This window comes from Mauremys mutica, chromosome 3 (assembly GCF_020497125.1).
Source record: "Mauremys mutica isolate MM-2020 ecotype Southern chromosome 3, ASM2049712v1, whole genome shotgun sequence".
NCBI lineage: Eukaryota > Metazoa > Chordata > Testudines > Geoemydidae > Mauremys > Mauremys mutica.
In genome coordinates, this window is record NC_059074.1 from 205,660,236 (window position 1) to 205,679,101 (window position 18,866).

Consider the following 18,866-nt stretch of genomic DNA (forward strand, 5'->3'; position numbering starts at 1 on the left):
CAAAAGAACAGTATTTTTAACTGTAAAATGAATTTTAAAGACTTTGCTAACATTACAGCATAACAAACAGAACACGTGTAACCCATTCTCGGCAGCTCAAACTAATTAACTCTCGGATCACACTAATCATTTTACAAACAAAATGACTTTAGAATTCATCTCCTGCTGTGTAGGATTAACTTTCCATTTCAGTATCAAAAGTTCACCCAAAGGCTATTTAAGAGAGAACTTTGTCACCCCCTCTCCAATATAGATAGTGTGTGTGGGGGGTCCCTTTTCCCACCAACAAACAAATACCCCCATAGCATTCCCGTTATGACAGAGAACTGACCCCCTTCATTTTCCTATGTAAATTCTCTGTAGAGTAGAAAACAGACATTAGAAACAGATCATTTTGAATGTTCATGTAAATCACTCTGCAACAAGGCATTATGAGGCTTAGAAGAGGAGGAACTCTCATTAAGCATTTCTTACACTGAATGGTACATAAATAATGTCTTTGGGGGTTGGTAATGGTCTGTAATTATTATTAGCAAAATGCTGCAAAAACCCCTTCAGAGGAAGCTGAAGATAATGCCATTGTTGCACAGCCTCTGCTGGTTCAAACCGTGCCAGAGGCTACGGCTGAGAATGCTTGCAAGGTTCAATACAGTGGGAGTGCTCTCATGAGGACCTCACTTCTGCACTTATCCAAAGGGCCATTTCTTTGAAAATATTGATCAAATGTACTTACTACTGGCAGCTGAGTGCTGCAATGAATGCTCCTAAATATGATCCAGAGAAAGGATGCCGGTTGCAGTGCTGGCTCTAAGTTCAGTAATCAAAGATCCTTTGGAGGCGGCTAGGCTTACAGACAGTGAGGGGGTGGAAAAAATGAAAAAGGAGCGAATTTCAGTCTGAATTGCCTATGTGCATCAAGGACACAGCCATCTGTGTGAATAAAAGATGCAACATTCCAATGAAGAATCAGTTTGATTACCTTGAGTACCCTATCTCGGCTCAGTTCAGAACTCCTCACTCAAGCAAATCTCTCTCTGACATACGGATGGTTTGGGGCCTTGCTGAACATTTCACTTGAAGGCAATCCAATAGCAATACAGCTTTGCCCAAATGGGGAGAGAGGCTTTGCTAATTGCAGCCCTTTCCATTCGTTCAGGAGCATTTTGGACTTTAAAGCATTATGTCAAACATTATTACTTGATAAGGATCAAACCCTGTATTCCTAGTGAAAACACCTTGCTCCCATGATTTGTTCTTATCAAGTCTGATAGAGTGAATTCACTTCTTGACTTTGATATGGTCACACGGGGGATGACTCTGACCTTCCTTGTGTGAGAGTTGCATGACTCAGGCCCAAAACAATCTGAGAAACCAACTTTCTCAATCAAGTTCTAAGAGGGGCAAAAGTTTGTAACTGCCCTATCCAGTGAATGTCACCAATAGGACTGTTTTCATTTTCTCCCAGAAGTCACCCTAGGACATGTATTAAATGGCTTCAAGCCAGGCAGTGCCTAAGAAGCTAAATAATCTGGGACATGGTTTCTGAACAATCACAGGATGCGATTTGAGTGCATCATTTGTGCCTGGGATTACACAATGAGTGTGCATTGTGGATCTTGTACCTTCTTCTTTCATTCAATCCCAGACTAAAGCACAAATGCATATTTGATAACATTTCAAAGCCTTTTAAGGACCAAATTGTGCTTTCTAAGCCATTAGCCACATTGGAGACTGAGGAGAGGCTCCAGTATAGCATGAACCCCAGATGGAAATTCAACTGGGGCTCTGGGGAAGCACATGCTGCAATGATGCATTGCCACTCTGTTTAAAGGTGTAGCATGCACTGTGCTCCATGCCAGGCCAGCATGGTTGCCGGGAGTGGGATGCTCTTACCATTCCCCCTTTTGGGAAGTTAGTAGTGCTTTCAGCATGAGCTGGACGCAGTGCCTGTGCTCTCCAATGGGATTATCCTTGGCTCCTGCCCAGGAGTGGAAGGGAAGGGAAGGCTCTCTGCATCATCACATCTTTGGGCACCTGCACTTAGATCTGATCCTCACCGAGACCTTAGAGTAGTAAAGGATTTAGTGTGGTTCATGACATGTTGGAATCCAGTCTCAGAGGGGGACAATTTATTTTCTGAAATTCCACTGGTTGACTTTCATGAGGATGATCAACTGGGAAGATTGTTTGGTATGTTCAGAGACAAGAAAATTACAAAGCACAGCCATTTCCACTTCACCTGCTTCTGCACAGTTCCGTATACTGGACATTACAGATGGGCCCAATAGGAGAACATATAAAAGACTAAAGCTTTTCCAGCATCCTTTTCTAGTAAAGGCAACAGGAGCCATAACTTTATAACCTGTGATAAAAGCAAAGCCACTGTTGTGAAAATATCCACGTAATCCAGGGGTTCTCAAACTGCAGGTCGGGACCCCTCAGGGGGGTGCGAGGTTATTACATGGGGGGTCACAAGCTGTCAACTTCCACCCCAAACCCTGCTTGCCTCCAGCATTTATAATGGTGTTAAATACATTAAAAAGAGGAGCAGAAGTTTGTAACAGAGGCTTGCTGTGTGAAAGGAGTCAGCAGTAAAAAAGTTTGAGACCCACTGAATTATAACCAGCTGTACATTAGGAAAACAGACTCCCTTCCTAATGAGTGGAGACGTTCAAATGTTGTATCTTACTGGTTCCTGGAGGCATTTTTAGAAGACTCACAATTTTCCTGCTTTACTAGTACAGAGGATGCAAAATTGCCCCTTCACTATGAAGAATGACGCATTTTGAAGGAGGGAAGGTTCCTGAGTTTTCTAAAGATATCATGATTGTTCCCCTCCATCATTAGAATACAAGCATGTACAAAAGAAATATTACATAAGCACAATTCTCTTATACTATATGACTACCCTTACACTTTGGGGAAGGTATCTACCCAACACATATGAAGGTATATCTAGGCGAATAAAAATTCCTGGATGTCTTGTTCTTGTAAATTATCTTACTGACAACTGAATGGTAAAGATATATCCTCTACCACACTTTAGCCAAATGACAACTGGAATTGCACTATGGTAATAAGGTCTTGCATCACAACAGTGCACACTTCTGGAGTATTTTATTTCCCCAGTTAAGGGTACTATGAAGCAAAGAGTCAAGAGAACTGGAGTAGGAGAGAATTTTCAGCCACAGGTGTTGTAGAGTTTGGTCCAACACAAACTGAAAAATATCTTTAGTCTCATGATTTTAAAAAAGGTGACCCCCTCACCCCCAAGTTTTACAAACTATTTTTAGACACTACTATTCTTGTCCCTGTATGGAAGGATTAATTGGCGTCCTCTCATGTCATTGGGTACTGAAGATGTTCTGGAGATTTCCCTTGAATATTGAAATGAGCGTATTTGTAACATTAGCTTTCAAATTTCTAGGAAACCCTACGGAAATACAAATACTGTTATGAAGAGGGGCAGGGAGTGAATTGTCCTTAGATTAAATTAAATCTAGTTGGTGGTGTTTTATTATGCCAAATGGAACCTGAACCAGGCAAGTATGTTGCTGGGTAGCCAAATAGTTTTCACTGATAAAAGCTAAACAAACAGAAACTTCCATCTCTCAGAAACCAGCTCATTCGTAAAGTACAATACACTCTTAAAAAATGGGCCGGATCATCCTGTCAGGTGACTTCTTAAGGACCTGCACATGCAGATGTGATGGAACAGTCTGATCCTCTGTACTTTTATGGATTAGCAGTGTACTTGTCTGTCTGAAGTCTACAATGGGCCAAATTCAGCAGTGGCTTAAGAATGGTGTAAGTGGGGCAGAAAAAAGGTATAGCTCTTTGGTATTCAGCAGGTGTCCAATTTATCCTCCCACATCCTACCTTACACCCCCACGTTAGGGGTTCTTCCTGCTTACAGCCTATTCTGCTGCTCAGCTTCAGTTACATGAATGCCAGATACGCGTCAGTTACATTGTTTTACCACGTACACCAGACATGGTGCGGGTAAGCAAATGACACTCTACTGTATCCATATTCATACAGTGCATTAAAATCTACATTTACTATTGCAATACTGGAAATAAAATCCATTGCCACAGGATCAATGTACCTTGTTTTAACCTGGCATCTAAACAAAGGACCAGAGTAGCTGTATATATCACAAAGATACATTTAACATATTTTTAATCAGAATTATGCAGTGAACTGAGATTTAATTGATTTCTGAGGAGTTAAAAAATGGTTTATTGTTTGTTTTATACTACCAAAACCCTCAGATTCTAATTTTCCTTTTTAAAAAGAGAAAATACGTTATTTATATAACAGGGAAATAATAATTCTGCACTTCATTCTTCCCTGCATTAGAGATTGGTGTCATTTTAGAAGGAAAGATCTTGTCTCATTCAGAAAAATGCTCTTTGAGCTACTCCATGTGGTGTGTATTTGACACACATTTTACTGGGTAACTAAGCACAGTCATGGCCTCCTTACCCAACAATGATTAAAATGAAAACACATTAGATAATGCAATACACATTTTTTTCTAACTTACTTTATAGACACACAATCAGGAAGACGCAAAGAACAAGGTTTGACCACAAAGTCAAATGGCAGTCTGAAATGTCAGCAATTCAATTATGCCCTCTGTCAGGAGGCTGGCTGCATTTACCTGTACATGCTAGCTAGTGTAGACTATGTACTAACATCACAAGCAACAATTTCTAGTTTCTGCTCTGGATAATGAGTGCATCCCATTTTAATTTTTCCTGATAAATTGGTTGCCACTAGAACCAAATAAACTAATACATAAAGTCAATAACAAAATGCCAAGCTATAACTTAATATTACTGTAAAGATTTATCAAATAGCATTAATTATTTACAGAGAATAAGCATAGATCACTGTCAACGTGAAAATAAACATTCACTTAACGTATACACAGAAACTGAGTGCAACAACAAAAAGCCCAAATAATAATGGCTACCCAATGGTGCATTTAGCTTCACTTAAAGTAGCTCCCCTTCAGTTCAGGTAAGACGTCACATTAAGTTTTTCAGGTGTGCATCCAGCTTAATAAACACAAACAAACAGAGACTATGTTAACTAGACCTGAGGAAGATTAGGAAGGTTACAGGGGTATGATACAAAAATCAGGCATATATACTAACACTAGTAGCCAAAATGTCAAAAAACAAACGTTACTGTAAGTTAGGTGTCTGACAACTACTCCCTGTCCCTCCACCAAACCAAAAAAGGGTCAGGAAATTCAGTTTTGAAACTCCACCCATTTCATACCCTGTTGTTCCTAGGTATTACAGCATTATTATATGGAAAATCAACATCTGTTTAGAGACCTTTGCAATACAGAGTCATAATGGAGGACAGAATTTCAGCCTTAAATCTGAATTCCCTACCTTCTATTAAGTGTTTAAGTGGTTACAGTATGTGTCTCTTATTTTCCTTGCTTTTATGGTAATATTAATTTTCTAAAAGTACAAAAAATTCCCCTTAACTCCTCAAACCCACTATTCACTGAAATTGTACTGAGGTTTTTTTATATCCAAAACATTTGCACAATATGCAGATCACCAAAAGAACACAATGTAATGTGTCCTTGGAAGGTTATTACAATATCTAAGACCAATTAGGGATACTTTAATTTGCAGATTATTGCCGTGCTGATGTACTATGTCAGTGTGGCTACTCAGGATATGTACTGGTTCCCAGTTATACAAATCTGGGTGAAAAGTAGTTATTGCAAATGTGCAATATTCGCTTTTCTAAATGAAATCACTGGTCATTTTATTTTTACACACACACAGAAAAAAGGTGATTAGCTCACATTATGCATTAAATCACATGCAGCATTTCATATGACAGAATGACCCTATGTCCAAAGATAGTGCTGCAAAAGAAGATTTCTATCAAAAAATAAATGGACAGATATAAATTAAATGGTTTGAACCAAATTGTACATGTTAACATCTAACCTGTATTACATTTTATGGTATAAGTATGAATCTTTGTTAATAGATACCAATAATGCCAAAACTGCAAACCCTTACGTTTAGCAGCACTGGCATGTGATGGTTATAATAAACACTAAGAGAGAGAATGCAGGAGTCTTAAGTCTGCTCTCTGGGTATGTTAATATGCAGCATCCCACAAAGGGCCCAATCCTGCAAGGGTCAGCGCAAGCTGAATGTGAGGATTTTACTAAATGTATGGGGACATGCACCCCTGAATAAAAGGGCAAGATTGAGCCAAGTGACTTTAATCCAGGTCTTGGTGATTTATGCAATTGGCAGCACTTTCCTAAATTACAAATAAATTACCTAAACCAGTTATTTGATACTTATGGTTTTTATGCACAAAAACTGTACTGGGGTATCAATTCAAAACAGAACAGGAAGGGAACACTTGATGACATACTGAAAAGAACCCAAGTCATTCACCCACACTTAAGAGAAAAAGTCCATCATATGTTTAATTAAATGAAAACTTGTTTTCCAATTAGACAAAATTTGCTAATATACACACAAGTGTTAAAACTATAATTGGAATGATTAAATGATCAACACAATGAAGATAAATTAAATAACTGGTTTCAATACTTGCTTTGCATCCTCTTCCTGTGATAGCTGTACTTGCATCTACAGATTTTAAGGGAAAACAAGTGAATTACCCCACATCAGTTAAATGCCTCACACATTGAAAAAGATCCAGTTTTGACATAGTTATTTCGGTGACAACAATAATCAAGTGTAATGCATAATGGGTAAATCAAGTGACAGCTGTCCATCAATAGTTTAAGTTTTGCAACATAAGGGAAGTTACTTCCTTATGTGCTCATCCAAAGCATGTAGCAATGTTCCATTGATACAGTAAATGATTTTATTCTGATTTTGTTTTTCAAATTCCCTTGAATGGGCTTCCCCTTCCAAAGTGCTTTAATTTGAAGATTTGCTGAGAGCACTAGCAGAGCGACGAAGTTTCCCAGAGGCTTTGTTTTTGGTGGCATGGTGTAGTGTTGGAGAGGTCTGCTCTGCTAACTCTATTCCAGTGGTTACAGTAAGATCAGCACTCGCACTCATAGCGAGACAGCCTGAAAAGCAAGTGGGCAAGAAAATAAAGTATTATTAGAACAATAGACTGCGTCCCATGACAAAAGTGCTTCCTAAAATACAAAACCAAAACCAAAATTCATCCCGTACGACTCCACTGAATTGACCAGAGTTGCTCTAGGAATGTAGTTGGCTCAAGGATTGGCCCAGTTGGCTAAGGGTTAAGAAGAATGAGCTTCTCCTACATGGTAAGGAGGCTGGTATTAGCTGTTTCCAGAGAAGGTATCAAAGGGCTAGGTTGTGACATGGACTAAGTGCCCAGGCAGGGGAGTACGAACCTCCCCTCTCAATGTGCTGGCCAGTTCAGCTGAGCTGGCACAGAGGATGTTATAATTTACTGCTGCCCCCTGAAGCAAGAAGGAAGCAGGGAAGGAATTGTGTGAGACTCAAAAGAGTGTTTCTGGGTCACAGTGTCTCTGGGGTCTACTCCTAGGTTGGTGCTTAAAGGTACAATATAGCTCTAAATCTCCCTCTTGCACATGTATTATTAAGTCTTTGTTTTGTGTTTCACTGAATGGCTTTGCAGTATTTAATTTCTCTGTTTCTGAAGACTGAAAATTAGTTTCCTTAGTATTAATATTTCTGATCATACAACAGTAAGGTGCCCTAACTGCTGATGCTGAAGAGAAAAAAAGCAACATTTTTTAAACAATTCCACTAAGGAAGCAGTAAATGAAATCACCATCATTTCTGTTGTATTTAAGAAGGCTATTTAAGAACTTTATGCAAAGCTTAGCAAATCCCTGTTGGCTACCATATAGGCCACATGTATTTACACATTGTTATTTTACACATTTAAGTTACAACTCATTTATTCCCAAAATGTGATTACAACTAGAGGTCAGGACTAAATAGTTTGTCTGAATGAGAACAGATGAGGACACAGCTATTAAACTCAAAAGTAAATGAATAATATTAAAGCACGTGTGCAACTCTTGTCTTTCCCCAGTGCAATTATAATCATGCTCTGAGGAATACAAAAATGCATGCTGCAACACAGTTCTGTTGTTGCTACTGTCGTTTTGACTTGTCCCAGGACATTTCTGTAAGCGTGAATGCCATTTCATCAGCTCTCTCCTGGTACAATATTTTTAAACAATGGTATAGTTCTCCCTGTAAATCCTCAATACAAATATTTTTATTAGAGATGGGACTGAAGCAAAGCCCCTTATCCAAACACCTCCAAACCTCTGGGGATGGAGGAGGAAGATTCAGAATCCAAACTCAAACCTAGATCTAAATTTCACAGTTAGCCTCTATGTCTATAAACAGCTGAGCATCCACAAACTTCAGACCTTGAGCTACATTTTGAAGCGTAAGCCCATCTCTCATTCATCTACATACTAGATTTTCAGAGTGCTCCTGTACCTGGATTTAATTTACTCGTGTTAAGATAACGTTTTACATGTTTATAGCACCTTGCATCCTGAATGATCCCAAAATGTTGCAGATACTGTGCACAAACATCACCACTGAAATGCATCCGCTACTGAATTACATCTGCAGTGGAGCTGGCAACCAATTGGTTGAATATCACGCTATACAACAGCAGGAGGAGGGAAATAATTGGCCCAGAAACCATGGGGTAAACCGTGCCCTTATGAAAACTGTCAGGAAATCTTTCATATCCAAGAAAAGAAGACAGGACATCAATGGGTAAGGTCTTAACTGAAAGATCCTCATGTAGTAAACTGCATGATATTCCATTTACCTTGGAAGGACAGAGGACTAAGTTGAGTCTGCTGAGATTTGAACATGTGGTTCTAGGTATTTTAAACCTGATACTTAGGGCCACTAAACTACCTCATCCCATCCCTTCTTGTAGTGACCATAAAACCAATGAGCCAGACTCCTTTGCATGCTATGGATGCGTAAAGGAGCTGTAAACCCAGTCTAATGGGTGTTTTGCTTTGCCAGAGCAGTGGAAAGCAGCCTCAGAGCACTAGTGAACCTAGCCCAGTATGTTTCTGAACTAAAGCATTTTCATTTGAATCATTCTTTCCTGACGCCTGACAGAAGGGGCCCATTCTAATGACTGCAGCTGGCATTCTAACATGACTCCACGGCTTTAGTTCCTCCCTGAAGGGGTTAAGATATTTTACAGAAAGTACATTTCATAAAATTATAAGTTTAGCAAACAGATTCTCACAAATCAATTACACAAAAGCAACTCCCCGGTGTAGCTGCAAGCAATCCTGGGTTGTCTTCTGAGTGCTTCTAGAAATTCAGCTGCACCACTGTGAGCTAGACACCTATATTAATCTTACTTCTTCTCAGAAGCAGAGTCTGGAAATGCAAACTTGATACTCACATTTCAAATTATACTTTTTACTTACCAGTTTCATATTTTAAGTCAACTGTTTCAAGCAGAAAAAAAGTTCTTCCAAATAAGTGAAAAATGTGATTTAATATGCAAAGACATTTTCTGTGAAAAATGTGGACCTATTAGTTTTGGCTTAGAACTGGAAAACTGCTGTGTTTTCCCTAAGAAAGAAAGTGCGGGGGGGGGGAGGGAGGGTGGTGCTGTATTTTACATTCCTGCAGCTAAGCAGAATGGCAGATGGTCAAAATAATACAATTTTCACCAAACGGACAAGCTCAAGCAATATTCATGCAAGCTCTCAACAATACAGCTCCTGCGCATATGAAAAGCAGTGCAGTTCAAACAGTGTGTAAGAAGGCATAGCCACACCTAAGCATTTAGAATCATCTACAACATTCCTTTAGCCTTTAGAGTTTGTACATTCCATCAGTCAAAACTTTCTTCTGGCAAGTCCTTAACTATGCAATCAACCTTGAAGCTCCCTCTAAACCGTCTTGATTGATAGGTAGACAGCAGCTGCAGAATGAGCAAGTAATAACCACAAAAGATAAAGGCTTTCATACAAATATTATAATTCCACTTGCAAGCTGTCTGGCACGAACTCAAATTACTTGGCCTTCTCTCGCAATGGAAGCTTGGAACTTTATTCAGATAACACACTCTAGCCCATTTAACTATGCATCAGTTTAGTGAAAGGAAACACGACAATACCCACATTTGTAAAAATAAACAATACATTAATGTAAAGGTTACAATAAGATTTCAAGATTTTCCAACAGCCCAAAGGAGGTTTATCTAAATTTATATTCTAAATTTTTGAGGGGGAAATAGGCAGCACAAAAGTTCTAACTCATCAAAGCAATTATAAAAATGGCCTGGTAAAAAAGTCCATCACTAATTAATGAACATTAGCGTCTGAGATTCTGATTCACAGATGGCTCCGTTTTCGCCCTCTCAAATACACAATTCAGACACAAACACCTACCAAAAGATACTCTAAGCCTAAAATCCTCATTTCAGGTAATGTAAAACAATCAATCATTTATAAGCATGGAACACTTTTTAGATGATACAATGTGGGTTATAAATAACCGTTCATCAATCCATTGAGCTTCTAGTTTGACAGGTTATTATTTAAAGGCTCTTGGGTTGCATCCATCTGTGAATCAGGATTCAAAGAGTTAATTCAGTGCTTCAAGCCCTCTTTGCCTAAGCCCAGCCTACCACTGAGCGTATCCAGCCAGCATGCTGCTGTCAGGCTGCTTCCTTCCATTCGATCAGTGCATTGGAAATTGCCCAGACAAACAAACAGAACCAAGGAGCCTGCAAAGGTCACACCTGGCGTGTGGCCCGCCGGCCTGCTCTCTGGGTCCTAAACCGCACCCCCAATCGCCAGGTTCAGGGCACTCTGTGTTTCCCCTCTTTTGTTTTCTTTTCCTCCCCCAGCTGTTCCATTCAGAGGCCCAAGTTCAGCAATCTGCCCTCCCCAGAAAGGGAGGCCCTTATTAAGCTGAGCTAACTCAAAGGGCCAGCACAGCACGTGCTGCTCCTTATCGGCCCCATCTCAAGATCCTATTCCATGGTGCTTAGCCAACAAAAAAGTAAATGGACTTAACTCCCATTGGCTCCCCTGCAGCAATTCAAACAAAAGTGCAAAGCAACAAAGACATTTTCCACTATGGCAGGTGTTGGTGTCAGATTCCGCCTGCAGCAAACAGGAGCAGAAGAAAGAAAGAAAAAAAAAGTATGTGCTTCTCAGACATGCAGGGGGATGCTAACAGGGCAGGCAGCCGTGCTCTTAGAGCTGCTAGTCAGAGGTGAGCATAGTCGGGGTCGCTCTTTTCCAGCGCAGAGCTTGGAACTCATGTTTTGCAGAGAAGAAAAAGAGACCCGGCCTGAAGATGAGGTGGGACTGCAGTGCGAGAGAGCGACCCCACAAACCAAGAGTTGTTTCAGCTTTATATTAGCAACAGAAGGAAGCTGGTTAGTAAATCTAGCGTGATGCCAGTGCTGTAGCCTGCTCGAGGTGTCACTCTTACCTTTCTCAATTACCGTAATGAGACCTTTACATATTTTAATCTAAAGGGAAAAAACACAAAATCATATAAATAAAGGAACAGCACATCTACTGCTCTGTTACGAGGCTCATAGACATTGCTTACACCCATTTAGTTGTGCAAGAACACTAATTGTGCATCTTAAAGCAAACAAAACATTCAGAAAGTAACTGAGATATTCATAATGATAATGGAAAATAATGATATTCTTTAAAGTTCACATTAGTGCGGTTATCTGGCGAGCTGTAAGTGGGACGAGCAGACCAACACTTCTCTCCAATGTTGGTTGAAATGTGGAGAAAAAATTTGAGCACACAATCATTTCCACCCAACTTAATGACATATTACATGCACATTACTATGAAATTATAGACATTCTAGTGCTCTATTATTGTCAGTCAATTAGTGGCTGTATAATTTCCAACAGCTGTGTAAACTGAAGTTTCATGAAGATTTAAATAGCTTTTACTTGCTGGTCAAGTTAAAAATCAGCAAGTGAATATATAATGTTAAGCTCTTTGGACTACATTTTTATAATATAGAAGCCCACTTGTGCATGCAAAAATGCATGTACAATTGTGTGGGTGGATGTGCATACAATTCGTACAACCGCATGCACAAGCAAGGTATTTGCATGAACAACTGATGATTCAGATGATTCTGTGATCATTTGCATATGCAAATACTTGATTTGTGTGCAAAATTATGATAGCTGTATTGTGCAATTGCACATGCTTTTTGTGCATGGATCTCGGACTTTATATTTCTGTTGCATTATGTCTAAAAGGGGATTACAACAATCAGTTCGTAATAAAAAGGAAAATTATACTTCTAACGAATGGTTTGTGATCCCTGAAAAATTAAAAGAAGTCAGTTTAAAATAATTAAAGTTTCTGATAGAGAACCCTTTAAACTGCATGTAGATATTTTTTTTTTAATTCTTAAAAAATAAGAGATTTTTCTTCTCTGATGATATTTATAAGGCTCTTTCTATCTGGGGAGAGAGGGCAGTCCTGAAAGCAATACTAATAAATATGCCCTGTCCCATTCCTGTCTATATGCCTGCCTGCTGCCTCAGTTTCAGCTTTTCTACTAACACCCTCTTGCATTTGCTGTGGAAGAACATACATGTGAGCTCTCCTAGTTCATGAGGGTGATTTCATCCCGCTAAAATATGAGACAGGAAGTGCAACTGACCAACACCAGAACAGTGAAACTGACTGCAAGGGATGTTAAACGCACAAAGTAAGTAAACTGAAAGATATTGTTTTCTCTGTAATCTCTCTCCAGTCCAATAATTTTAGGTGTTATTGTAAAAACAGATGCATGTTATTCAGTGGAAAATGTTGCTTTCAAGTTGATAGCACCCTTTTAATAGTATCTTCAACAACTACATTTTAGATAAACATAGTGCATGTCATCTCAAAGAGTTTGATAAATGGTATACACACAAGAATTCAGTGCTGCCAACTGTCAAAATTTTTATCATGAGTCTTGCAATATTTGGTGTTTTTTCTGAAGGCCCCAACTCTTGGGAGTCATGTTATTAGATGGGAATCAAATCTTTCATTTAAAAAAAAAGTTTCTAGCCCTCACTGATGCTAAGAAAACCTGGAAAATGTGAACCCTAAAGGCTCAAACACCAGAAAAACAAATGAAGAGAACCCCCAAATTTTTTATTTAAAAAATATTCTGATTTTTAAGCAAATCTCAAGATTTTCTGAGGCCTGACTCATGATTTTTGAACATGGGATGAGGGGTGTTTGGCAAAACTGGAAATTGCTTTATCACTAGTATCTCATGGGTGGGAGGGTAAAGGAAGCAGAAGATGGACAATCAGACAACACAGTACAAAATGGGGAAGTTTTGACCAAGTTAATAAATCTCTCTTTTCGCAAGAAAAGCTTTCAGACTTAATCTGAGTGTAACTGATGCACCAATACCTGCCTGAGTCTGCGGAAAGCCTGAAACAATAGTTCAGGTGTCTAAAGGGTTGTTAACTCTGACACCTGTTGCTCTGTGGGCAGCCCTGACAACATCCTCACAGCAGTTACTTGATCATGGCTCTGCTGAGGTGGTGTTGGCAAAGCAGTCCCTGCTTTGGTGGGTAGCAAATGAGTTCTCCCCAACTCTGGGATGGGACTCAACCTGCCAACACAGGGACAGCTGGTGAGAGAAGGGCCAGGCCTACCTGAAGAGAAGTGGGGGAGGGCTCCCCATCACATAGTTTATTGAATTGCTCCTGCCCCGTTCCAAGGAAGGCCAGAGCCATGAGGGGGCCTCATTTAGGGAAGTGCCTAGGATCCTTGATTGTCTAACTCTGGTTCTGCACACCAGTAGTTCCAGGGTTGCAGTATTTTTCACCTGATGTTTAGGTATCTAAGGGTATGTCTATACTGCAATTAAAAACCCATGGCTGGCCTATGCCAGCTGACTCAGGCGAAGGGGCTGTTTAACTGTGCTGCAGATGTCTGGGCTCAGGTTGGAGCTCAGGCTCTATGACCTTGTGAGGTGGGAGGGTCCCAGACCTCAGGCTGCAGCCTGAGCCTGAATGTCTACACTGCAATTAAACAGCCCCGTAGACCCAAGCCAGCTGCGGGGTGTCTAACTGCAGTGTAGACATATCCTTAGGGTATGTCTTCACTACAAAAAAAGTGTGCGTTCTAACTTGGGTTAAAATAACAGTGAAGACAAGGCAACTCTGCTTTCAACTCAGATTAGCAGCTCTAGTTCAACCCAGGCTCCCCTACAGGCTTTAACTCAAGCTGCTAACCCGAGTTAGAAACCCAGCTGCTGTGTCTTCACTGCTATTTTAACCTGAGTTAGCTAACCTGAATTAAGAACTCGTTTTTTGGAACAAAGATATATCCCAAGTCATATTTTTTTCATTTTATTACAACTTTATTCACATCAAACCAATAGAAAATGGTTAGCTATCTGCCATTCTCAACATACTCTTGAGTCTTGGGTCTGAAACTTTCACGTGAACTCTTCTTTCCTTCTCTTTTCCCACTTTGGTATAAGTGAGAGATTTTTGGGGGTAAAAGGATTCTTCTTATACCAATAATACCAACATTATCATCTGTCCATTTAGTGCATGAGTGTTTCTTTTCCCCAAGTTTCAGAGTAGCAGCCGTGTTAGTCTGTATCCGCAAAAAGAACAGGAGTACACATGCTTGAAATAAAGCATGTCATTTTATAGAAGCAATGCCTGAATCAAAGAAAAAATATAGTAACCAAAGAAAGAATGCTCTAAGAATATAGATGGACTGCAACTTTGCTGCAAACCTCTTTCACTTGACATTGAAAATCTTCGTTTTAAAATATTAAATGCTAAAAGAATTGCAAATACATTTCCTTTAAAGACAAATGTTCTTGGGGAGGGAAGGCAGATGTTTCCCAAAAGAGTTCATCACTGGGAAGCTACAGGCATGTATGTTTGGTACTGAAAGGAATAAGCTGCGGACAACATGTTCTCTCTCTCTGTCCCTTGTCACAGCAGCATCTGAGGGAGTTTGGAGTGTGGTTCTGTGTGTGTTAAATAAGAACAAAAAGATAGAGAACATCATCATCTCATCTGTAAATTCAACCTTAGGTCCCTTATTCCTGCCACTCCTCACGGTCGGATCACTTTCCTTATAATTCATCATACTCATATGGCTCCCATTACTGTAGTAATTACAACACTCCTGCGAAGTAGGAAAGTACTATTACCTCTATGTTAACACTGGGGGGAGGGGAAGGGAAAGGGGGCTGAGGCATAGAGAGACTAAGTGACCCACCCAAGGTCACACAGGAAAGCCATAGCAGAGCAGAGAACTGAACAGAGGTCTCTGAAGTCTGAGACCAGTACCCTGAGCACTGGGCTAGCCTTCCTCATAAGCTATTCCATGGTGGCGGTATTTCTTAGGTGGCTGCCTCAGTAGAGTGTTCCAGGCTAGGAAAAAACGGTTACTTACCTTTGTAACTGTTGTTCTTCGAGATGTGTTGCTCATATCCATTCCAGTTAGGTGTGTGCACGCCGCGTGCACGTTCGTCGGAAGATTTTTACCCTAGCAACGCCAGTGGGTCGGCTGAGCACCCCCTGGAGTGGTGCCATAATGACACCGCATATATACCTCAGCCGACCCACCTGACCCTCAGTTCCTTCTTGCCGGCTACTCCGACAGTGGGGAAGGAGGGCGGGTCTGGAATGGATATGAGCAACACATCTCGAAGAACAACAGTTACAAAGGTAAGTAACCGTTTTTTCTTCTTCGAGTGATTGCTCATATCCATTCCAGTTAGGTGATTCCCAAGCCTTACCTAGGCGGAGGGGTCGGAGTGAGACGTGGCGGAATGCAGGACCGCAGAGCCAAAGGCTGCGTCATCTCTCGACTGTTGGACCAGAGCATAGTGAGAGACCAGGTCGCCGCTCGGCATATTTCTTGTATCGGGATGTGTGCCAGAAAGGCAGCGGAGGATGCCTGGGCCCTGGTAGAGTGGGCGGTGTGATGGCCCAAAGGGACATTAGCCAAGTTATAACAGGTGCGTATGCACTCTGTGAGCCATGAGGAGATCCGCTGCGACGAGACAGGAAGACCTCGCATCCGGTCAGCAATTGCCACAAACAGTTGAGAGGATTTACGGAATGGTCTTGTCCGATCAACATAGAAAGCCAACGCCCTACGAACATCAAGAGAGTGAAGTCGTTGCTCCCGTGAGGATGCGTGAGGTTTTGGAAAGAAGACCGGAAGGAAGATGTCTTGGTTATTGTGGAACGCGGACACTACCTTCGGGAGGAACGCTGGATGTGGACGTAGCTGCACCTTGTCCTTATGAAAAACGGTGTATGGTGGGTCCACCGTGAGCGCTCGGAGCTCAGAGACCCGTCTGGCTGACGTGATAGCTACCAGAAAGACCATCTTCCAGGACAGGTACAGCAAGGAGCAGGTGGCCAACGGCTCAAAGGGTGGGGACATGAGCCTGTTGAGGACCAGATTGAGGTCCCAGGTAGGAGTCGGATGATGTACCTGGGGGTAGAGACGGTCAAGGCCCTTTCTGAATCGGGTAGTCAACGGATGAGAGAAAAGCCTATATCCTCCCTCACCGGGGTGGAAAGCGGAGATGGCCGCTAAGTGCACCTTTAGAGAGGACAGTGCAAGGCCTTGCTGTTTCAGCGACCAGAGATAGTCAATGACCATCGGGAGCGGAAGCTCCGAAGGAATAGCGTTGCGCGCTTGAGCCCAGCAAGAGAAGCGCTTCCACTTGGCCAGGTAGGTAGAGCGAGTGGAAGGCTTTCTGCTGCTCAATAAAACATGCTGCATGGGAGCAGAGCAGCGCAATTCCGACTGGTCTAGCCGCGCAGGAGCCACGCCGTGAGGTGGAGGGCCGTCAGGTCTGGGTGACGGAGAGTGCCATGATCTTGGTTTATAAGATCCGGGTGAAGCGGCAGAGGAATTGGGCTGGCTACCGACAGACGGAGCAGCGTGGTGAACCAGTGTTGCCTGGGCCACGCTGGCGCGATTAAAATGAGACGTGCTTTGTCCCGTCGGAGCTTCAGCAGGACTCTGTGGATGAGGGGGAACGGGGGAAAGGCGTAGAACAGATGACAAGTCCATGGAAGGAGAAACGCGTCTGACAGAGAGCCCGGTGACAGGCCTTGAAAGGAGCAAAACTCTTGGCATTTGCGGTTTGATCGGGATGCAAACAGGTCTATCTGGGGAAATCCCCACTGTTGGAAAATGGCATGAGCGATGTCCACTCTCAGCGACCACTCGTGGCAGAGAAAGGATCTGCTCAGGCAATCCGCGACGGTGTTCTTGACGCCGGGAAGGAACAACGCCACCAGATGTATCGAGTGGGCTATGCAGAATTCCCACAGTAGCATCGCCTCGTGGCAGAGGGGGGAAGAGCGGGTCCCGCCCTGCTTGTTGATATAGTACATGGCCGTTGTGTTGTCCGTAAAGACTGAGACACAACAGCCACAGAGACGAGTTTGGAACGTCTGGCATGCCAGGCGCACTGCACGTAGCTCCCTGACGTTGATGTGCAGATTAAACTCCTGCACCGACCAAAGGCCCTGAGTACGAAGATCGCCGAGATGAGCTCCCCATCCGAGGGACGAGGCGTCCGTTGTCAGGGAAAGGGAAGGTTGAGGCGGATGGAATGGGACCCCTGCACATACGTGTGATGGGGTCAGCCACCAGTCCAGGGATTGAAGGACGCTTGTTGGAATGGTGAGCAGGGTATCCAGAGGGTCCCTGTGTGGACGGTATAGCGAGTTGAGACACAACTGGAGGGGGCGGAGGCGGAGCCTGGCATACGGAGTTACGTGCGTGCAAGCCGCCATGTGACCGAGGAGGCGGAGACAAGTGCGGGCCGAGGTCATATGAGAGGTCTGAAGGGCGTGAATTAGCTGTGTAAGGGCCTGGAATCGTAGCTGAGGAAGGTAGGCTCTGGCTAGAGAAGAGTCCAGGGTCGCGCCAATAAAGTCCAACCTCTGAGTGGGTACTAAGGTGGACTTCTCTACGTTGAGAACCAGGCCCAGACGCGTCAATAAATCTTTGATCACTGCCACATGTTGCTGGACTGTGGCCTGCGAGTCCCCCCTGATAAGCCAGTCGTCTAAGTAGGGAAAAACGCAGATGCTGTGCCGACGGAGGTGGGCGGCGACAACGGCCATGCACTTTGTAAACACCCTTGGGGCCGTGGAGAGGCCGAAGGGGAGGACCGCAAACTGGAAGTGAAGGTGAGTGATTGTAAATCGGAGGAAACGTCTGTGTGGTGGAAAGATGGCGATATGAAAATAAGCGTCCTTCATATCGAGGGCGGCATACCAGTCTCCCGGATCCAATGTAGGAATAATGGTCCCCAGGGATACCATGCGGAACTTCAACTTCAGCATGTATTTGTTGAGGTCTCGCAGGTCGAGGATGGGCCGGAGGCCCCCTTTGGACTTGGGGATAAAAAAATAACGGGAATAAAACCCTTTGCCCCTTTCCCTCTCCGGAACCTTCTCTATCGCTCCGATAGCGAGGAGCGAGTGCACCTCTTGCAAGAGGAGTTGCTCGTGAGAGGGGTCCCTGAGGAGGGACCGGGAAGGAGGGTGGGAAGGTGGGGGTGAACCGAATTGGAGTTGGTAACCACGTTCCACAGTGCGTAGGACCCAGGCATCGGTGGTCAGCCGGGCCCACGCCGGGAGGAAATGGGAAAGACGGTTGGAAAAAGGCAGGGAGGGATCTGGAGAAAGATCTGGTATGTCATTCCCGGGCGCATCTTCAAAAGGATGGTTTAGGCCCCGCTGGTTTGGAAGGGGCCCGCCCTTGGGACGGTTGGTGGCCAGGTTGCCGTCTACGTCCCCCTCGACCCCGTCGCCGACCAGAG

General features: G+C 42.8%; 2 protein-coding genes across 4 annotated transcripts in view; one reads left to right on the plus strand and one right to left on the minus strand.

Annotated features, from left to right (window-relative positions):
- Nucleotides 1-18,866, plus strand: part of INSM1 (INSM transcriptional repressor 1) — a 53,429-nt gene that overhangs the window by 27,959 nt on the left and 6,604 nt on the right. The window contains exons 3-4 of one of the 2 annotated variants that reach the window (XR_006578322.1): nucleotides 8,537-8,777; nucleotides 11,320-11,430. The exons of the other annotated variant lie outside the window; for it this stretch is intronic. The gene's annotated coding sequence lies outside the window, so the exon portion shown is untranslated. Of the gene's footprint in view, nucleotides 1-8,536; nucleotides 8,778-11,319; nucleotides 11,431-18,866 lie in introns of those variants that run through there. 2 annotated transcript variants of the gene reach the window in all.
- The window catches only part of RALGAPA2 (Ral GTPase activating protein catalytic subunit alpha 2), a 311,093-nt gene continuing 294,148 nt past the window's right edge, over nucleotides 1,922-18,866 (minus strand). Inside the window, exons 39-40 of one of the 2 annotated variants that reach the window (XM_045011213.1) lie at nucleotides 11,484-11,523; nucleotides 6,968-7,102 (exon numbers count right to left, since the gene is read on the minus strand). In XM_045011213.1, the coding sequence (XP_044867148.1) occupies nucleotides 11,519-11,523 (5 nt within the window). In that variant the 3' untranslated portion in view covers nucleotides 6,968-7,102; nucleotides 11,484-11,518. Of the gene's footprint in view, nucleotides 7,103-11,483; nucleotides 11,524-18,866 lie in introns of both variants that reach the window. The other variant, XM_045011212.1, reaches the window with a different exon arrangement.